Below are 18,204 nucleotides of genomic sequence, written 5' to 3'. Positions count from 1 at the left end.
TGGTCAATAGTTTGCTGACTTTGAAAACTTATGTTTTACTAACATATACATGAATAACTACCGTACATACCACTTGAATAAAATCAGGTCAAGGCCTGATCTGATCAACAGACACAACCAATTCTTCATCCCTTGCTTGAAGTAAAAAAATTGAAGAACTGAGATAATCAATTGTGGTTTTGAAGAAATGTTTTATTTATTTTACCTGTAAAGGAAAATGCTAATCTGTTAGTACTTATGACTTCTGAAACAGTATACTTGAGTTCTTTTTTTTTTTAATTTATACTGGTTTTTAAAAGATTTTATTTATTTATTTTTAGAGAGGGGAAGGTAGGGAGAAAGAGAGGGAGGGAAACATCAATGTGTGGTTGCCTGTTAAGCACCCCCTACTGAGGACCTGGCCTGCAACTCAGGCATGTGCCCTGACTGGTAATTGAACCAGAGACCCTTTTGTTCCTAGTCAAGCTCTCAATCCAGTGAACCACACCAGCCAGGGCAAGTTCTTTATTACCACTGAGCAAGAGGTTGAAAAATCTTAAGCCAGTATGAGAGGTAATATTGTTTTGATAACAAACTATACAACCTAAAACTTAACCCCCAACCTAGTGAGCTGTTGTTGCTCTCTCATTCAGAGTGGATACCTCTGACATCTTAACAGTCCTCCAATTGCTTTTGATAAGGTAGCATTTTTAGGGTTCTTTTTTTGTTCAAATCTATTCTCTCTGAGCAATACAATTATTTGTTTGTTTGTTTAAAGATTTTATTTATTTATTTTTAGGCCAGGGTAGGGAGGGAGAAAGAGGGGGAGAGAAACATCAATGTGTGGTTGCCTCTTTAGCTCCCCCTACTGACCTGACCTGACCTGGCCTGAAACCCAGGCATATGCCCTGACTGGTATTTGAACCAGCAACCCTTTGGTTCACAGGCCAGCACTCATCCCACTGAGCCACACCAGCCAGAGCAATAATCTATTTAATTCCAAATCTGAACATGAAATTGCCTTTTGGAAACCCTTTTATGGTTTCCCACCACCCAAGTTTCAGATTCTTGAGAGTGACACCTAGTTCCCTTAATGATCTGGTCCCTTCTGCAATCCCATCCACAACTACTGCCTCACATCTTACATGCCAGTGTAAGTTCTTAGGTAGGTTATTTATTACCTAATCTGTAAAGTATACTAATTTTTTTTGCACTTCGTTTATTGCCATGTAGTTTCATAACTGTGTGTCTAGAATGCCTGACTTCCACACTCTAAAGCCTGAATAGTTACCTCTTAATCATTATTTCTATTCTCTATACATACTACTGTCCTCCCGATCACTTTGTGTTTTATTTATTGGTTCACATGTCTGAATATCCCTTCTACTATATGGTGAAGAGCCACTAAAGGACAGGGACACATGCTATTCATCTTAGCATTTCCAGTTCCATCACCCTGCTTTACCAATTATTGGCCCATGGCCAGTCTTCCTCTCTCTATGCCTACTACCACCACATTACAGATTATTTTGAAGCCAAAATCAGATATTTCAATCTGTAAATATTTCAGAGTGTGTCTTTAAAAGATTGGGATGCTTTTCTTAAATAACCATGTCACATTAAAATAATAACTCACTAATATCATCAACTAATCAGTAAGCATTCACATTTCCACAGTTGTCTCATAATTATTTTATTTTTATTTTTAAAAGATTTTGTTTATTTATTTTTAGAGAGGGTGTTACAGGGTGCAGCCAAGAGGGGGGGCCCCAAATAGGCATTTGAAATGTGGTCCAGAACTTAAGGTGTCCAGGAGATTTTAAGATGTCTCCATCCCCCACCCCAGGGTGTGGGTTGGGGGAAGGGACAAATGAAGCAGGGCCATTGAGAGCTGTTTTGCATAGCAACAGCCTTGCAGCTAACCTCTGGGTTGGTCATTTAACATATCTATAGCCTTTGGCTGGGTGCATAGATATGTTAAGTAGCTGTGATCAGCTCTAAGACAGGGGAACAGAAGTAACTTCCCCACCCAGAAGTAACTTCCCCACCTAGATGTAACTGGGGGCAGGTCCCCTGAGTTACAGCGTCTGCGTGGGAGCTCAGAGAGGATTGGCTCCAGGACATGGGGCCACGCCTGCCCAGACTCATGATGGCAGCCCAGTAAAGCTAGAAGGATACGAGTTCTGGCATGTGAAGCCGAGTGTGGGAGGAGTCGGAAATGGGGCTGCAGAGGAAGATTGGCCTCGGGGATTTAAAACCCAGATTTGGCAGCCATTGAGAGGAGAACCGTGCTGCTTTAGGAAGGAGAACCTTGAGCAGCCCTGAGAAGAGAACCACGTGGCAGCCCTGAGAAGGAGAGAACCACGTGGCCTGGCAGAGTGGGGACCCCCACAGCTTTAGAAGGGGGAACCACCACCTGGTTTTAGCAGAGATCCCGGTGACTCAGCCGAGGGTGCCGGGAACCCAGGGAGGTCTCCCAGTGGAGATCGAGTACTAACTGGGAAGAACCAGAGGACTACCTAAGCCATGAGATACGGTACTCTGGACTGGGCAAAGGGGGAAGGAAGGAAGGACTGTGTCTGTTTGTGGGTATTTTTAGGGACTTTGGGATTTTGGTAAAGACATTAGGTCACTACTTTAAGTTTGTATAGCATTAAATAAACATTTCCTTTCCTTTTCACAAATCTCTGGCATTGAGAGACGTCTTTCCTCTGGCGGTGGACATAACGGACCTGGGGCCTTCTTTCAATAATAGTATATCATCCCAGGCCCCCCTTGTTGTGTTCTGTAACGGTTTTTGGCGACCCAGATGGGGCGATAATTGTCCGTGGCAGACCGACCCCCTCAGGTGTGAGAGAGTGAGACGTTGGAGTTTTCCCTGTCTCGAGAATTCCTCCGTACTCCTCCTGAGGGCATCGGCCGCCTATCATGCCTGGAAAGGTGAAAAGGAAACGAAACGGGGAGGGAGCAGAAACGTGAAAATGGTTTGGTTGAAAACTGGTTTCTGAATACCGTTTTGGAATAATGGAGCTGTGGATAATGGTTTGGTTAGTATGCTGCTCCCAGGTTGCCCCTGCCTGCTCACTTACAGTTTCAGTGAGCCCAGGTGCCAGTAAGGGAACCTGTGCTCAGGTTTGGGGAGAAAGCAAACCCCTAGGCTCTGTAAGCCAAGCCTGCATGTATGGTGGGGATTGGACAGCAAACCATGTGGGTGTGTCGCCATTTTGGATAAAATGGAGGATGAGCCACGTGAGTGCTCCACCGTGGAGGGTGGGTGGTGCATGGGCACCACCATCTTGGATGACCCGGCATGAATGGGCGCCGCCATCTTGGAACTGGACAAGGTGGTGGGCTAAGGGCTCTCTTCACATTATGGGCTGTATGCTGCTGCTGTGTTGGCATTGCATCAGTCAGGTTCTCTGCGTAACTGGTTCAGATGGGAATGGCTCTGGTTCTGAAGGTCATGAACTGAGGTACAAATGTGACCATCTGATTTATAGGATGTTTGCAAGGTCTAAGCTTCAGAAAGCTGCAGGATGTCCCTGCGAATCTAGGGACTTTTAGTGGAAGGTACCTGTAGTGTTAGGGACTTTTAGCTGCCACATGCTGAGTTTAAGTACTGAGTTTAAGTATAGTCCTTCCCAGTGTGGGAATGGAACCAGGATTAAGAGAGATTGATGGCTAAATCTGGATGTGAAAATTATGTGTAAAGGCTGTGAAAGTTTTAAACCTGGAGTAGAAGAAACCTGAACTATCTGTTGCCAGATTCATGGGAAAAGAGCAAATTTATCACATTGGTTTTGTTTCTGATCAGAAACCTGTACTTTGAGACCTAGGGAAAGGTCGTCGGTAACCGGTTGGGGAGCATGCCATTGCCACTCGGGACCCAGGAAGGGTCATTTGGGGCTGACGAGTGCTTCAGCCAGAGGCAAAGGAGGCATGTCTCTGCCATGAGACCGGATCGAAAGACAGCAAGTCTCTGCCATTGGTGTTGTTTCTGATCAGAAACCTGTATTTGGGGACCTAGGAAAGGTCACCTGTAACCGGTTGGGGAGAGTGCCTTTGCCACGTGGGACCCAGGAAGGGTCATTTGGGGCTGATGAGTGTTTCAGCCAGAGAGGCCAAGGGAGCATGTCTCTGGGAGGCACCAATGGATGCATTGGTGCAAGAGAATGCTTCTACCTGTGTATTATTCTGGAACTCTGTGTTTTGGATTTTGCTCTGTATCTGCTCTGAAAAGGAAATTGAGGATTCCAGGGAAGGTTGAAACTTCACACGCTGTAGGAAAGTTTTGAGAAGCCTGGTGGATATCAGAAGGAAAAGGATTTTCCTTCACGCTTTGTATTTTTCTCCCTACCTGATCCCTCCAGAATTTGGCATTCTGAAGGAATGAGTGATAATATAAGGTTTCTTTGCATAAAACCAATAAGACCAGTCATGAATAGTGGTTTTGTTAACCAAGACTTTGACTGGAATGTCACTCCTGAAGGAGGCATGTATGGGTTCTGGTCGTCACCAGAAAGCCCTGAGGAACTGAGATTGACTTGTGAAGCTAGCGTAAGCCCACAAAAAAGCCTGGTACTTTGGTTGGTTGTGTGGTTCATGGCAGTCTTTCCAGGGAAGGAACGAAGGTTGCTTTCCTGAAAGATGGCTGAAAGGAACCTGTAAGCACAATGGAAGCCTCAAGGATTTGAGTGAAACAACTGGTACAGGCGAAGCCAGATGGCAAATGTGTGGCTCGGCTTCTGTGCCCCAAGAGGGGTGGACTGAGAAGTCAATCTAAAGGCTCCCTGTGTGAGTTCCAGCAAGGTAGACACAAGGATCATAAGTGATCCAGGCTGCTCTTGGTGTGTTTATGCAAACGAACAGTCAAAATTAAAAGCAGGACTCAAAGTAGTCCCTGTAATAACAGTGAGGGCGATCTTAAGGAGAAAAATTATAGTTCAAGGAGAATCACAATGCTTAGTATTGGACATCAGAATGGTGCAGCTAACTGTCTTCAAAGTTTGTGTTCATTTGAAAGTTAAAACTGAGTTTGTAATATCACCGAGATGTACAATTTACAGGTATGGAGGACCTGTGAAATTGCCATTGCTAAATGTTATTGCAGGAAGGACCTTGCAATTGAATGTCTTCCCAAAAGATAGTCTCACAGGCACAGAGACTGGTTTGGGGATTGTTGTGTGAATTAACCTGTATGTTCTTCTGTTTTCATAGGGCATATGCCTATGACTTCATTACCTGAGTAATTGGTTGAATGAGTGAATGAATATAAACCTCGCTTAAGGAGCCCATTTTCATCATCACCCCCTGAGACTCAACGGTTTGGCTGAACTGAGTGATTGGGTTGGTGAATGGTTTGGGCGGTCTGTGGGCTTCACTTTAGAACTAATTTTGCCTTTTCTGTCTTGATGGCTTGGACAGAAAAGGCCCAGATATCTGAAAGGAGGGAAATCCTAACATATTCCCCTCAGCCCGAGTGAAGTATAGTGGGCCACAAGAGTTTTGGATAGGTGTAGCATGCCTTGTACACCTTCCTCCAGATAAGCCATTCTTTACTTAAGTTCCTGCCTTTGTCATTTAGTGGTTATGATTTAATTGTGCCTTCCAACTCTTTCCAAATCTGTCACCTCCAGAATATGACCAGGATGCCAATGGTCCAGTAATGCCAGCCTTTGGACACTGAGCCTGTGACTTCCTGGTGACAGCCAACTGACCAGGATTCTGTAAGGTCCTTCCCCTTACAGGAAGGACTCCCTCCGTGCTGCACCCCCCCCCCCCTTTTTCAGGGTACCCTTGACCCATGGGTGGGTAAAACAACGTTCACTCTCAGCTGGAAGCAGTTACAAGAAGATGAGACCTTCGTCCATTGTCCTTTAAAAGAATTTAAAGTGGGTGTATATCTGAAAGGAGGGATTGTTACAGGGTGCAGCCAAGGGGGGGGGCCCAAATAGGCATTTGAAATGTGGTCCAGAACTTAAGGTGTCCAGGAGATTTTAAGATGTCTCCATCCCCCACCCCAGGGTGTGGGTTGGGGGAAGGGACAAATGAAGCAGGGCCATTGAGAGCTGTTTTGCATAGCAACAGCCTTGCAGCTAACCTCTGGGTTGGTCATTTAACATATCTATAGCCTTTGGCTGGGTGCATAGATATGTTGAGTAGCTGTGATCAGCTCTAAGACAGGGGAACAGAAGTAACTTCCCCACCCAGAAGTAACTTCCCCACCTAGATGTAACTGGGGGCAGGTCCCCTGAGTTACAGCGTCTGCGTGGGAGCTCAGAGAGGATTGGCTCCAGGACATGGGGCCACGCCTGCCCAGACTCATGATGGCAGCCCAGTAAAGCTAGAAGGATACGAGTTCTGGCATGTGAAGCCGAGTGTGGGAGGAGTCGGAAATGGGGCTGCAGAGGAAGATTGGCCGCGGGGATTTAAAACCCAGATTTGGCGGCCATTGAGAGGAGAACCGTGCTGCTTTAGGAAGGAGAACCTTGAGCAGCCCTGAGAAGAGAACCACGTGGCAGCCCTGAGAAGGAGAGAACCACGTGGCCTGGCAGAGTGGGGACCCCCACAGCTTTAGAAGGGGGAACCACCACCTGGTTTTAGCAGAGATCCCGGTGACTCAGCCGAGGGTGCCGGGAACCCAGGGAGGTCTCCCAGTGGAGATCGAGTACTAACTGGGAAGAACCAGAGGACTACCTAAGCCATGGACTTCTATTTCCTTTCCTGAGATACGGTACTCTGGACTGGGCAAAGGGGGAAGGAAGGAAGGACTGTGTCTGTTTGTGGGTATTTTTAGGGACTTTGGGATTTTGGTAAAGACATTAGGTCACTACTTTAAGTTTGTATAGCATTAAATAAACATTTCCTTTCCTTTTCACAAATCTCTGGCATTGAGAGACGTCTTTCCTCTGGCGGTGGACATAACGGACCCGGGGCCTTCTTTCAATAATAGTATATCATCCCAGGCCCCCCTTGTTGTGTTCTGTAACAAGGGGAGGGCAGGAAGAAAGAGAGGGAGAGAAACATCAATGTGTGGTTGCCTCTTATGTGCCCTTTACTGGGGACCTGACTCACAACTCAGACATGTGCCCTGACTGGGAATCAAACCAGTGACCCTTTGGTTCGCAGGGTGCACTCAGTCCACTGAGCCACACCAGCCAGGGCAAATTCAAACAAATTTAATTTTAAAATTTTGTTTGAATTTGGGTTTTAGTAAGATCTATACAGTGGTGGGAAAAGTAGGTTTATAGTTGTAATACAAGTAAATAATACAATAATTAATAAATAATAATATAAGAATAAACTCTGTTTTATGTACTCACAACTGTAAACCTACTTTTACCCACCCCTGTATAGTTCAGTTGTTTATGTCTCTCAAGTTCTTTTTTTAACTATAAGTCTTGTTTCATTTCTTTTTTATTATTGTTGAAGAAAATTGTCTTTTGTCCTGTAGAGTTGTTCACAGTGTAGATTTTGTTCATGGAATCATTTAGCATGCTCATCTGTGCTCTGTTTTTAGTAAGTTAATAGATTTAGGCTTAATCAGAATCATTTGATTAAGAGGGGTGAGAGGCAAAAATATACTATAGTAGTGTTGTATTCCACCAAGAAGTATATCATTGACTTCCCTCTCTTGTTTTGTGTGATGGTAGCCATTGATGAATTTTATATAGATCCATAATGCATTAGGAGTTGCAAAATTCTGATATTTTAATTTTGTTATTCCTTTCTTATTTTTTAGTTGGAAGGAAAATATCTATAAAGAGAAATTTCCTTTTCTCAACCATATGATTACCTTGAAATATTATTTTAAAATACTAAGACCTTTACAACCCTGGCTGGTGTGGCTCAGTGGGTTGAGTGCCAGCCTGTGAACCGAAGGGCCACCGGTTCGATTCCTGGTCAGGGTACATGCTTGGGTTGTGGGCCAGGTCCCCAGTTGGGGGTGTGCAGGAGGCAGCCCAATTAATATTTCTCTCACATATCTCAGTGTTTCTCTTACTCTTTCTTCCTCCCTTCCCTTCTCTCTAAAAATAAATAAAATCTGAAAAAAAAAAGACCTTTCTGACTGATGTGAAGTGGTATCTCCTTGTGGTTTTAATTTGCATCTCTCTGATAGCTATCAATACTGAGCATCTTTTCATGTGTCTCTGGATCCTCTGTATGTCCTCCTTGGAGAAGTGTCTGTTCAAGTCCTTTGCTTATTTTTTAATTGGGTTGCTTGTCTTCTTAGAGTGGAGTTGTGTGAGTTCTTTATATATTTTGGAGATTAAACCCTTGCCTGAGGTATCATTGGCAAATATGTTTTCCCATACAGTTGGTTCTCTAAAACCACAATGAGATACCTCTTCACACCGGTCAGAATGGCCATCATAAACAAAGGAACAAACAAGTGTTGGAAAGGTTGTGGGGAAAAGGGAACCCTAGTGCACTGTTGGCGGGATTGCAGACTGGTACGACCACTATGGAAAACAGTATGGAATTTTCGGAGAAAACTAAAACTGGATCTGCCTTTTGACCCAGCAATTCCACTGCTAGGATTATATCCTAAGAACCCTGAAACGCCAATCCCAAAGAACTTATGCACCCCAATGTTCATAGCAGCACAATTTACAATAGCCAAGTGTTGGAAGAAACCTAAGTGCCCATCAGTAAATGAATGGATCCAAAAACTATGGTACATTTACACAATGGAATTCTATGCAGCAGCAAGAAAGAAGGAGCTCCTACTGTCTGCAACAGCATGGATGGAACTGGAGAGCATTATGCTAAGCAAAATAAGCCAGGCGGTAAAAGACAAATACCATATGATCTCACCTTTAACAGGAACCTAATCAACAAAACAAACAAGCAAAATATAACCAAAGACACTGAAATAGAGAACAGGCTGACAGTGACCAGAGGGTAGAGGGGAGGGAATTTCAGGAGAAAAGGGGAAGGGTTTGTGGGAACAAGTATAAAGGACACATGGACAAAAACAAGGGGCGGGTGGAAATGGGAGGGAGGTTTAATATTTAAAGACAGAAAACTGTACTTGAACAACAATTAAAATAATTTTTTTTTAAAAAACAAACCTTTACATATTATGGAACAAAGGAGTCAGTTTCATAAAGGATATATAAGGTGAACTAATAGGTTTTTGAGTGTCAAGATAAGATAGCAATACCTTTAAAGTAAATTTCTAAAACTTAGCAACTCTTTAATAAATGTTTAAAACATTAAGATTGCATGGGGTCCTGGCTGGCATAGCTCAGTGGATTGAGCACGGGCTGCAAACCAGGCATCACAGGTTCGATTCCTAGTCAGGGCACATGCCTGGGTTGCAGGCCATGGCCCCCAGCAACCGCACATTGATGTTTCTCTCTCTCTCTCTCTCTCTCTCTCCCCCCCACCCCCTTTCCTCTCTAAAAATAAATAAATAAAATCTCTAAAAAATTTTTAAAAAGATTGCATGGGAATATAAATCTTTAACTAAAAAACCTCTGATATTTAAAAATAAGAATTAGGAAGGCCATTTTTAAAAAGATTTAATTTATTTATTTTTAGGGAGGAGAGGAAGGGAAGGAGAAAGAGAGGGAGAGAAACATCAATGTGTGGTTGCCTCTTGTGTGACCCAAACTGGGGACCTGGCCTGCAACTCAGGCATGTGCCCTGACTGGGAATTGAACCAGTGACCCTTTGGTTCATAGGCCTGCGCTCAATCCACTGAGCTACACCAGCCAGGGCAGAAGGCCATTCTTTAGAACAAAAAAAATATAGTCAGTCAAGCTAGTATTCATTTCCAAAATATATATTACTTTTATAAACAACCAAAATCCCTGTTTAAAAATGAAACAGTAAATTGCACATCCCCACATTGGATCAAAATATCTTATGTTTTATCATAATAAACTATTGAGCTCCCCCTTTGCTTCCATTACAGTGCTTCTCTCAGTATCTTTCAATGGTTTCTCCCTTATTTTCTCCAACTTCTTTCCATTAACTGGACCTAATTCAGAACTGAAAAGTTTTAAAATACTTTCTTCAGGAAATAAAAATTATGTTCATGCTATCAGTTCTAAAATGAGTGGGAATCCAGAGCATGAAGACCAGATACCCTTACCTCATTCTAGTATGGAGATACAGGAGAGGAATCTGGGTCTAGAAGTAGGTAGTTTTATACATTATTCCAATAAAACAATATTTAACACTTGGAGATATCCACACAGTGTTTAATGTTATAACAGAACTACTTTCATTATTATTTGTTCTATGTTATTATATTAACAAAATAATCTCAGGTTTAAAAACAAAAAACAATCCTTGACTGGTTTGGCTCAGCTGGTCGAGGGTTGTCCTGCAAAACAAAAGGTTGCGGGTTCACTTCCCAGTCAGGGCACATGTCTGAGTTGAGGGCCAGGTCCCCAGTAGGGGGCATGTGAGAGGCAACCACATATTGATGGTTCTTTCCCTCTCTTTCTCATTCCCCTCCCCTCTGTCTAAAAATAAATAAATCTTTAAAAAGGTAAAATAAAAAGTAGAGCCTGACAAAGCTAAAACATTTCTAAATCTTAACTTTTGATCTGATTTGGTAAACCCATGATACACATATCAGTATATCAAATGGTTAAGTAAAGCAAAAGATAAAATTATTTGTTCATGCCCAGAAATAAAATTCAGGAATAGGTAACCCCCTTCCATGCCTCTTTGTCCTTTACTGTAACAGCATAAGCAGCCTGCAAGGGACTGTGTGTGAGTATCTTAGGGAAATTAAACTGGCTACCTGTACTCTGGAATGTGGAAGTTGACTCCAAACTTGTAAGTCAAATGCAAAGTAATCTGGTAAGTCAGATCAGAACCAATTCTAAGCTTGAAAAAGTTTTTTGGGTATCACTCTTCTTGCTCAAGATGAAAGATTATATTTTTAAAGGGCCCTTCTACTATGTCAGAATATTCTTGTTAAGATGTTAGGAAGCCATTGTCCCAGAAATGAAAAGCTTTCATTTTCCCTAGTGCTGAGCTGTCTAGTTCTGGGGAGTCATGACTTAGGCCAGATGCTCCAGAAGAAAATGATGAATAATAAAGTATGAGTTGATGAGTTCCCCTTTGTTGCCAGAAGTAAGGCGAAAGGAATTATGGGAGTGTTTGTCAAAGGTCTCATTTTCCTTCGTAGGTGTGGAGTTTCCAGAAGAAACAAACAGATCTCCTCATCGCCTTTTACAAGCATAGAATTACAAAGTTAGAAGCAGCCATGCAGGAGGCACAGCAAACAGTGACCAGCCAGAACAAGTAAGTGACAAACCAGTCACCAGAGAGCTTTTCTCTTTAAGAGATGCTAATAGCCCTAAATTCCTTATGGTCACAAAGGCCTGAACATTGCTCCCTGTGTGTTTATGTTTATCTTGGGCAGAGCAGGTACATAATTTTTGGCCCCCTCAAAATCCATTTTGTTTTTCTTTTCCTTTCCTCAAGTGGCACTCCTCATTTTACAGCTTTCCTCTTCTGCCTCCCCCAATCAAAAACTGCTTCAGAGAAATCAGACTTAGCTTTTTCGAAGTAATACAGATAAGAAATAGCATTTGAAATGTTACCTGCAGGAGGGTTTATTTTGGAAATCATAAGCTAAAAGATGGAATCCTTGATGGAAATTTTCAAATACCAGCAGACCAGGGGTATATGTGGAGAGGAAATGGGATTCTGTGTAAACTCCTCTGAAATCATGCCAAGCAACTGTTTACTTTGTCCGATTCTTCTCATCATCAAAAATGCTGCCATTGTCTCCTCACATCACTGGATCTCTGAGAGAAATACCATGAATAGAGACTGGCAGGCATCTCTCCATAAGCATTAACTAGATAATAATCAAAATCAGGTTTTTTTTATCCCGCTAACCAACTAGAGCTGATTGTTTTCATCTTTTTCCTAGAGAGCTGTCAGTCTTAAGGAAAGAGAATGAAGAACTCAAGAAATTTCTAGCCATCCTGAAGGTGAATGAAATAGATTTTCCTTATTATTTTTTTCCTCCTACTTTTCCCATCTAAACAGGTTCTGAAACTCTATTCTACTGAATAGAATAGTATTTCAGAACCTTTGCACATATAAGTGATAATATGTATATGCACACTGTAGTAAATGGATGAGAACATTCTGCCGGGCTGAAAGAGTCAACATTTAGCACACTGGTAGCCCATTCTTGATCATCAATGAGTCACAACATACCATTTGGAAAGCTCTCTTATAGAAGAGACATCTGTTGTAACTTAAATTTCTCTTCAAGACTCTGAAGACACCTTGGGCCCTTCCTATCCCTCAGATCATCCTTCCTGGACATTTCTCTTCTCCTAAGAAAGTTCTTTGTACTTGTGTAATGTTCCCCTTGATCTTGCTCCTGTAACTATTCTAGCACATTGTAATCCTGTCATTTTTTTTTTCTCTCCTCCCGTTTCCCCATATATTAGTCTGTGGGATCCCCAATGTGTTTTTATAATGAGGAACTAAAATTTTATCCCCCCTCTCCAGCTAAAAATTTCTAACAGAAACACTTGTTGCTATTTTTCTCTCCTATTGGAAGTCTTAGCAACCACAACCAGAAGACATTGTAACTTAGGATTCTTGAGCTGCAGCATCCTTCACTTCCATTTTTTTCACTTACAGGAATCTCCAAGTTGGTACCAAGGAAGCAGGTCAGTTTTATCCAGCCCATTCTAGCCCTATTTGAAAATTTCTGTTCTTACTTGACTCTTGGTTGTAACTCCTGTGTGGGCTCTGAGGTGAAGGAAATGGTTGATGAACTTATCTTTTACTTCTCCGAAAAAAAGTTACTCACTGGAAGTGCTGATGTAAAATCTTGAATGTAAGGCTTACCCTTGACCGTCACCTTATGAAATACTATTCATCCTTCAGAATTCAACTCACATGTCATTTCTTCTGCCAAGACTTCATTAAGCAGAGTAGATGTTTTATTATCCATTTATGCAATAAATATTCATTAAGTGACCACTGTTTATAAGTGCTGGTGTACATCATTTCATTGCTGGTATTCTAATTGCTGATGTTTGTACCCTACCAATTGTTAAATATTTTTCTTTTAAAAGAAAGATCCTATTTATTTATTTTCAGAGAGAGGGGAAGGGAAGGAAGGAGAAAGAGAGTGAGAGAAATGTCAATGTGTGGTTGCTTCTCACACCCTCCCACTACTGGGGACCTGGCCTACAACCCAGGCATGTGCCCTGACTGAGAATCGAACCAGTGACTCTGGTTCACAGGCCGGTGCTCAATCCACTGAGCCACAGTAGCCAGGGCCAATTGTTAAATATTTTTTATATTAGCTCTATATTTGGTGAATCAAAAAAGACATGGCCTCTGCACTCACAGAAGTGACAGTCTAGTGTTCTTAAATACTTCCATACTTATGCACATTATAACACTTTAACACTGATTTACTTTTTGTCTCTCTCCCACTAGCCTGTGAGCCTCTCAGAAACAGGAACTATATTATAGTAATCTTTGTAACCTCACCTAGAATGTATGAGCACTAAATAAATGCGTGTTGGATAGATGGATGAAGGATGGAGTGAGGAGTGGCAGATGTATGAATGAAGGGATAGATGGATAGATACATATAAAGCTGAAAGTACTTGTTAAGGCTCTGAGGAATGAAAGAAGGACTTCAAAACTTCTATTATGGGCAATAAAGAAGGGGAGAAATTTTCATTTGGGGAGTTAGTTGAACAGGCAAGGAGTCTTCTATGGAAACTTTGCCTCCATATTTTGGGATAATACCTGTTAATATATGATAATAAGCAATTTGTTCTCAGAGAGGAAGCTATTATTTCTAAAAACAATGATCTGATTTATCCTTTAATGTGAAACTTAACTTCTATTTAGAGATATTAGAGCTGCCTCTTTTGTTTTTGTTTGTTTGCTTATATGTTTGTTTTCCTTGCAGGTCAACCACACCTCGACCAGTGGGCATTACTTCCCCATCACAGTCAGGTAGAAAACATTTTCCCCCCAAATATATGTATGAGATGAATAAATATCCTTTTCATATATGAAAATGGTTTCCTCTCAGAGACCATAATAGTATGATTTTCCTAATCTTATGTACGACATGGGAAGATCGTACAACCAGATGCCTACTGGCAACAGATTAGCTAGGCAAGAGCACACTGTTGATGGCAACTTTCCACTCTGCACTTCTTTCTTTCTCAGTTACTCCACGACCCAGTTCTCAGCATAGCAGCCAAGTGGTCAGGTGAGTAGGAAGCAAACTGTTGGCAAAAGTTGGAAGATGAAAGAAATACCTACATGTGGCTGAGACAGGGACTAGGAGACTTTATTAGGTCTATGTAAAAGTTTAACACCAGGTTTGTTTTGTTTTCTTTTTGTCTCACCTTACACAGTCGGTCCTCCTCAGTGGAGTCTATCCCTTCTAGAATGGCTGGCTTTAGTAGCATAGGACAAGTAAGTAATAGTTGCCTTCTCTTTCCAGATTGAGATTTCTAGTGCTAAATGTAAGCAAAGATTTAAGGCAAGAATATTAAACTTATATTGATTTTGGCATAAAATTATCTGATGCCAACTAGAACTATCTTTTCTTTGGCAGTACATACCTGATATTAGAAGCTGACAGAGAATGAATGGGGTGAAATAGTGGAAATGTTTAAGGACTAAATTAATAGAATGTCCTATTTATTTCAGAAGTAGTAAAGTGACCCTGGCTGGTGTGGCTCAGTGGATTGAGTGCCAGCCTGTGACCTGAAGGACCGCTGGTTTGATTCCTGGTCAGGGCACATGCCTGGGTTGTGAACCAGGTCCCCAGTTGGGTGTGTGTGAGAGGCAACCAATTGATATATCTCCTGCACATTGATGTTTCTCTCCCTCTTTTCCCCTCCTTTCCCCTCTTTCTAAAATAAATAAATCTTTAAAAAATGTTTTTTAAAAAGTAGTAAAGTGTAGACTAGCATACCCTCTGGGGGAACAAAATGTGCTTCAATGTGTAGATACAGAGAAATAGCAAGGAATATAGAAGCCAGAAAATCAGAATATATTTATTAATTGATGTTTATTATTTGTTCATCAGGAAGCCAGAAGCCTTCAGGGAAGGAGCACTCCCAGAGATTCTTATAGTGGTGAGAGGGAAGAAAAAAAAAAGTGTCAGAAAACAAAATATTTTGTGCATATACCAGCAGTTTCTGGTTTTCTGTGCACAATATGCCATTTTACTTGTTCCAGTGATTCCAGATATCCAGACATATATCAGTACTTTTCAAATAATGATACTTCTGTTCTCAAACTGATAAGAATAAAATAAAATAAACGAATGCTAGAAAATCATTGAAAAACTCCTAGTCAGATGAGTAAAATAATTGACTTGGATTTTTTAAATTGCCACAAGATGGCAGTAGAAGTCAGGTTTAAAAGGAAGGTTAACTAGATGCTAACTTTGTTAGCCTAAAGGATATCTGACTTATTCACTGCGTATTAAACATAAAAATATCCCAGTGAAGAAATATTTGGTTCCACCCACTTAATTTCTTGTTCTTCCCCCTTAGAACTATTACTGTTATTACTATTTTCCAGGGCATTTAGCCAGTTCATAGCGAATACTTACCAGAGATTTCCCTTTCTTTCCAAAGAGGCAATTTGAAATTTTGACCATTTTTGAACTTTACCAAACAGTCTACCCCTAATTCTTTTATACTTACCTCTTTGAAAACTATAGATTCTAAGATTCTAGCCAAATTATTTCTGGTAGTTTAGTAGTAATATTCCCTCTTTCATTCCTGATTTTAGTTGAGTCTTCCTCCACTCCCCCCACCCCCCGGCCCCCCTGCTCTTGGACAACCTGGCTAAATATTAATCAGTTTTGTCTATCATTTCAAAGAACCAAAGATTAGAGCAGAACTTAATGAGCTAAAAAATAGAAAAACAGTAGAGAAAATCAACAAAACCAAAAGTTGGTTCTATGACATACATGCTAAAAATCTTTGACCCCAGTTCCTTTGCCCTGGCCCTAAGTATACCTGAATTTCTTCTCCAGTTCATGGATTATCTCATAGGCTCATTTTTATGCTTTTCTAGAAACCCCTTCACCAGCTTCTACTCACAGCCTATCTTATAGGTGAGTAACACTATGCTTCCTTTCACTTGGGATCTTTTCACACTGACATTCGGCCATCAGTCCTGGGGTTACTTCTCCACTGGCCTGGACCACTGAAGTTTATAATCTACCTTGTAAACAAAAGAGAAGTTTGAAAGGTACTGTGTCTAACGTACATCTGAATTACTTAATTTTATTCTCAATTGCAATCAGAGTCTCTGGCCTAAATGGACAGGTTCTTCCTTTTACATATGCTTACCTCTACCTTTCTTTTTCTCCACTAATATTTTTGTTTCCTTCCCATAGGACTTCATCTGCCTCTTCTGGACTGGGATTTTTTCTTTCAGACCATCCCTAAATGGTGGGGATTTGGGTCACACACAAGTACTCACCCCCAACAATTCAGGTAAATAACATTCCCAAAGGACTGTAGCTTCGACTCCTGACACATGTACAGTAAAATGAAGATTTTCAAGGGAAAAAGAAGTTGGAGTTCCCCCCAAAAGAGCATGGTCTCCAGTTTGACTCCTTAATATTCTTTAAGTTACCCCATTTCCTTCACATTGAGGGGAGGCTCTGGATTTCGCCTAAATAGCACTCATCCTGTCACCAGTTAAGTTTTGCTATGAAGCCAGAAGGTCAACCTGTAGAATTAAATGGGATTTTTTTTTTTGAGATCCCTGTTTGACTCTTGCTAGGAGCTCAGTCCTGAATGAGAACAATAAAGCCTGTATCCTATTTTCAAAAACGCACCTTTGCTACCAGTCCTTGTGATAAGAGGCTGTCCTCTTCTGTGGCTCACCAAAATCTTCATATAGTTTCTGTATCTTTTTACTCATAAAGTCAAATCTTTCTGTCTCCACCCCATCCTCACAGAAAAGAATGAACTGTATAAACCTCCTTTTAAATTGCTTAGCTAAGTCTTTTCCTTTCTGAGAAGTGTTTTGCCGATCAAGAACTACCCTGATCCACAAGTAACACTACCAAGGAACAGCCTGAGGAAGTTCATCTTTTACTATTCCATTCTGTCCTTCAGGTCAGAGGGAGAGTAGAGCCCCACTACAGAGTCTTCCTGGATTCCAGCTACCAGACCTGCAGGTGAGCCCCGGCTAGCCTAACTTGTCTGCATACGAAAAACTCACAGGTAGGTCTGCACACAGAATGCCTTATTCTGGTCTCCTGTTAAGGTGGTAGAGTGTAACCAGTGGAGAATGACATGGGTTTCAAATGTGGTGACCACATGTACACAATTTTCCATAATGGTCTCAGTTTCAAAGATTCTATCCCACTATCAGATTAGCTTCCTGGTTTGGGGTTTAAAAATTAGGTCATACCCTGGCTGGTGTAGCTGGTGAATTGAGTGCAGGCCTGTGAACTAAAAGGTCACTGGTTCGATTTCCAGGCAGGGCACATGCCTGGGTTGTAGGCCAGGTACCCAGTAGTGGGGCACGAGAGAGGCAACCACACATTCATATTTCTCTCTCCTCCTCCCTTCTCTTCTCTCTAAAAATAAATAAAATCTTAAAAAAAATAGGTCACGTAGTACTGAAGTGTTTTAAACTGAGAGGTCTTGGACAGGGTGAGCTAAGTGTGGGGACACAACCAACATTCCCAAGTTTCACATGCAAGAAAGTATTCTCAATGGAATATATCTTTTGCATAGAGGTACTGCTGGAACTAAGAAAACCTATGTTTATTTCTCTTGAGATAGCCAGAATAATGTTTTGTAAGTTTATGGGACCGTGATTCTGAATCCAGGCAACAAGGGGGAAAGGTCATGGGAATAAGAAGAGGTTTGGAAGGAGCTCTATTCAGTGTAAAGTCCAGGCTTGCCTTGTGAGTTAACTTTCATGGCCTTGGGTGAGGCTATTTAAGCTCTCTCTCCAAGCCAAGCTCCTGGTGACCCCAGAGACATACTAAGGTAGATAAATATTTTGTTCTCATATTCCAAGTTCCCTTTATTTCCATCAGCAAGAAATTAGGGTCTAAGCCCTAAGAGGCAAAACTGCAAAATGACCTCCTGCTCTAAGATCCTCACAAATGGAGGGAATAACCTATAGATGAGAAAAGACTTAAGAGATAAAGAAACCATCTGCAAAGGTATGGGCCCCCAATTGTAAAAAAACAATTTACGAAAAAAA

The 18,204-nt window shown here is 41.5% G+C and overlaps 1 protein-coding gene across 1 annotated transcript in view; it reads left to right on the top strand.

The window, feature by feature from the left end:
- RNF212B (ring finger protein 212B) overlaps positions 1 to 18,204 on the top strand; it is a 37,535-nt gene that overhangs the window by 17,607 nt on the left and 1,724 nt on the right. Inside the window, 11 exon segments of the mRNA XM_028507118.2 lie at positions 11,132 to 11,247; positions 11,885 to 11,945; positions 12,613 to 12,641; positions 13,907 to 13,953; positions 14,173 to 14,215; positions 14,364 to 14,424; positions 15,044 to 15,092; positions 16,045 to 16,084; positions 16,370 to 16,389; positions 16,392 to 16,469; positions 17,100 to 17,161. Of these exon segments, the coding sequence (XP_028362919.1) occupies positions 11,132 to 11,247; positions 11,885 to 11,945; positions 12,613 to 12,641; positions 13,907 to 13,953; positions 14,173 to 14,215; positions 14,364 to 14,424; positions 15,044 to 15,092; positions 16,045 to 16,084; positions 16,370 to 16,389; positions 16,392 to 16,469; positions 17,100 to 17,161 (606 nt within the window).

Source organism: Phyllostomus discolor, chromosome 1 (genome assembly GCF_004126475.2).
Source record: "Phyllostomus discolor isolate MPI-MPIP mPhyDis1 chromosome 1, mPhyDis1.pri.v3, whole genome shotgun sequence".
Taxonomy (NCBI): domain Eukaryota; kingdom Metazoa; phylum Chordata; class Mammalia; order Chiroptera; family Phyllostomidae; genus Phyllostomus; species Phyllostomus discolor.
The sequence above is the reverse complement of the archived record's forward strand: the minus strand, read 5'-3'. Positions and strand labels throughout refer to the sequence as shown.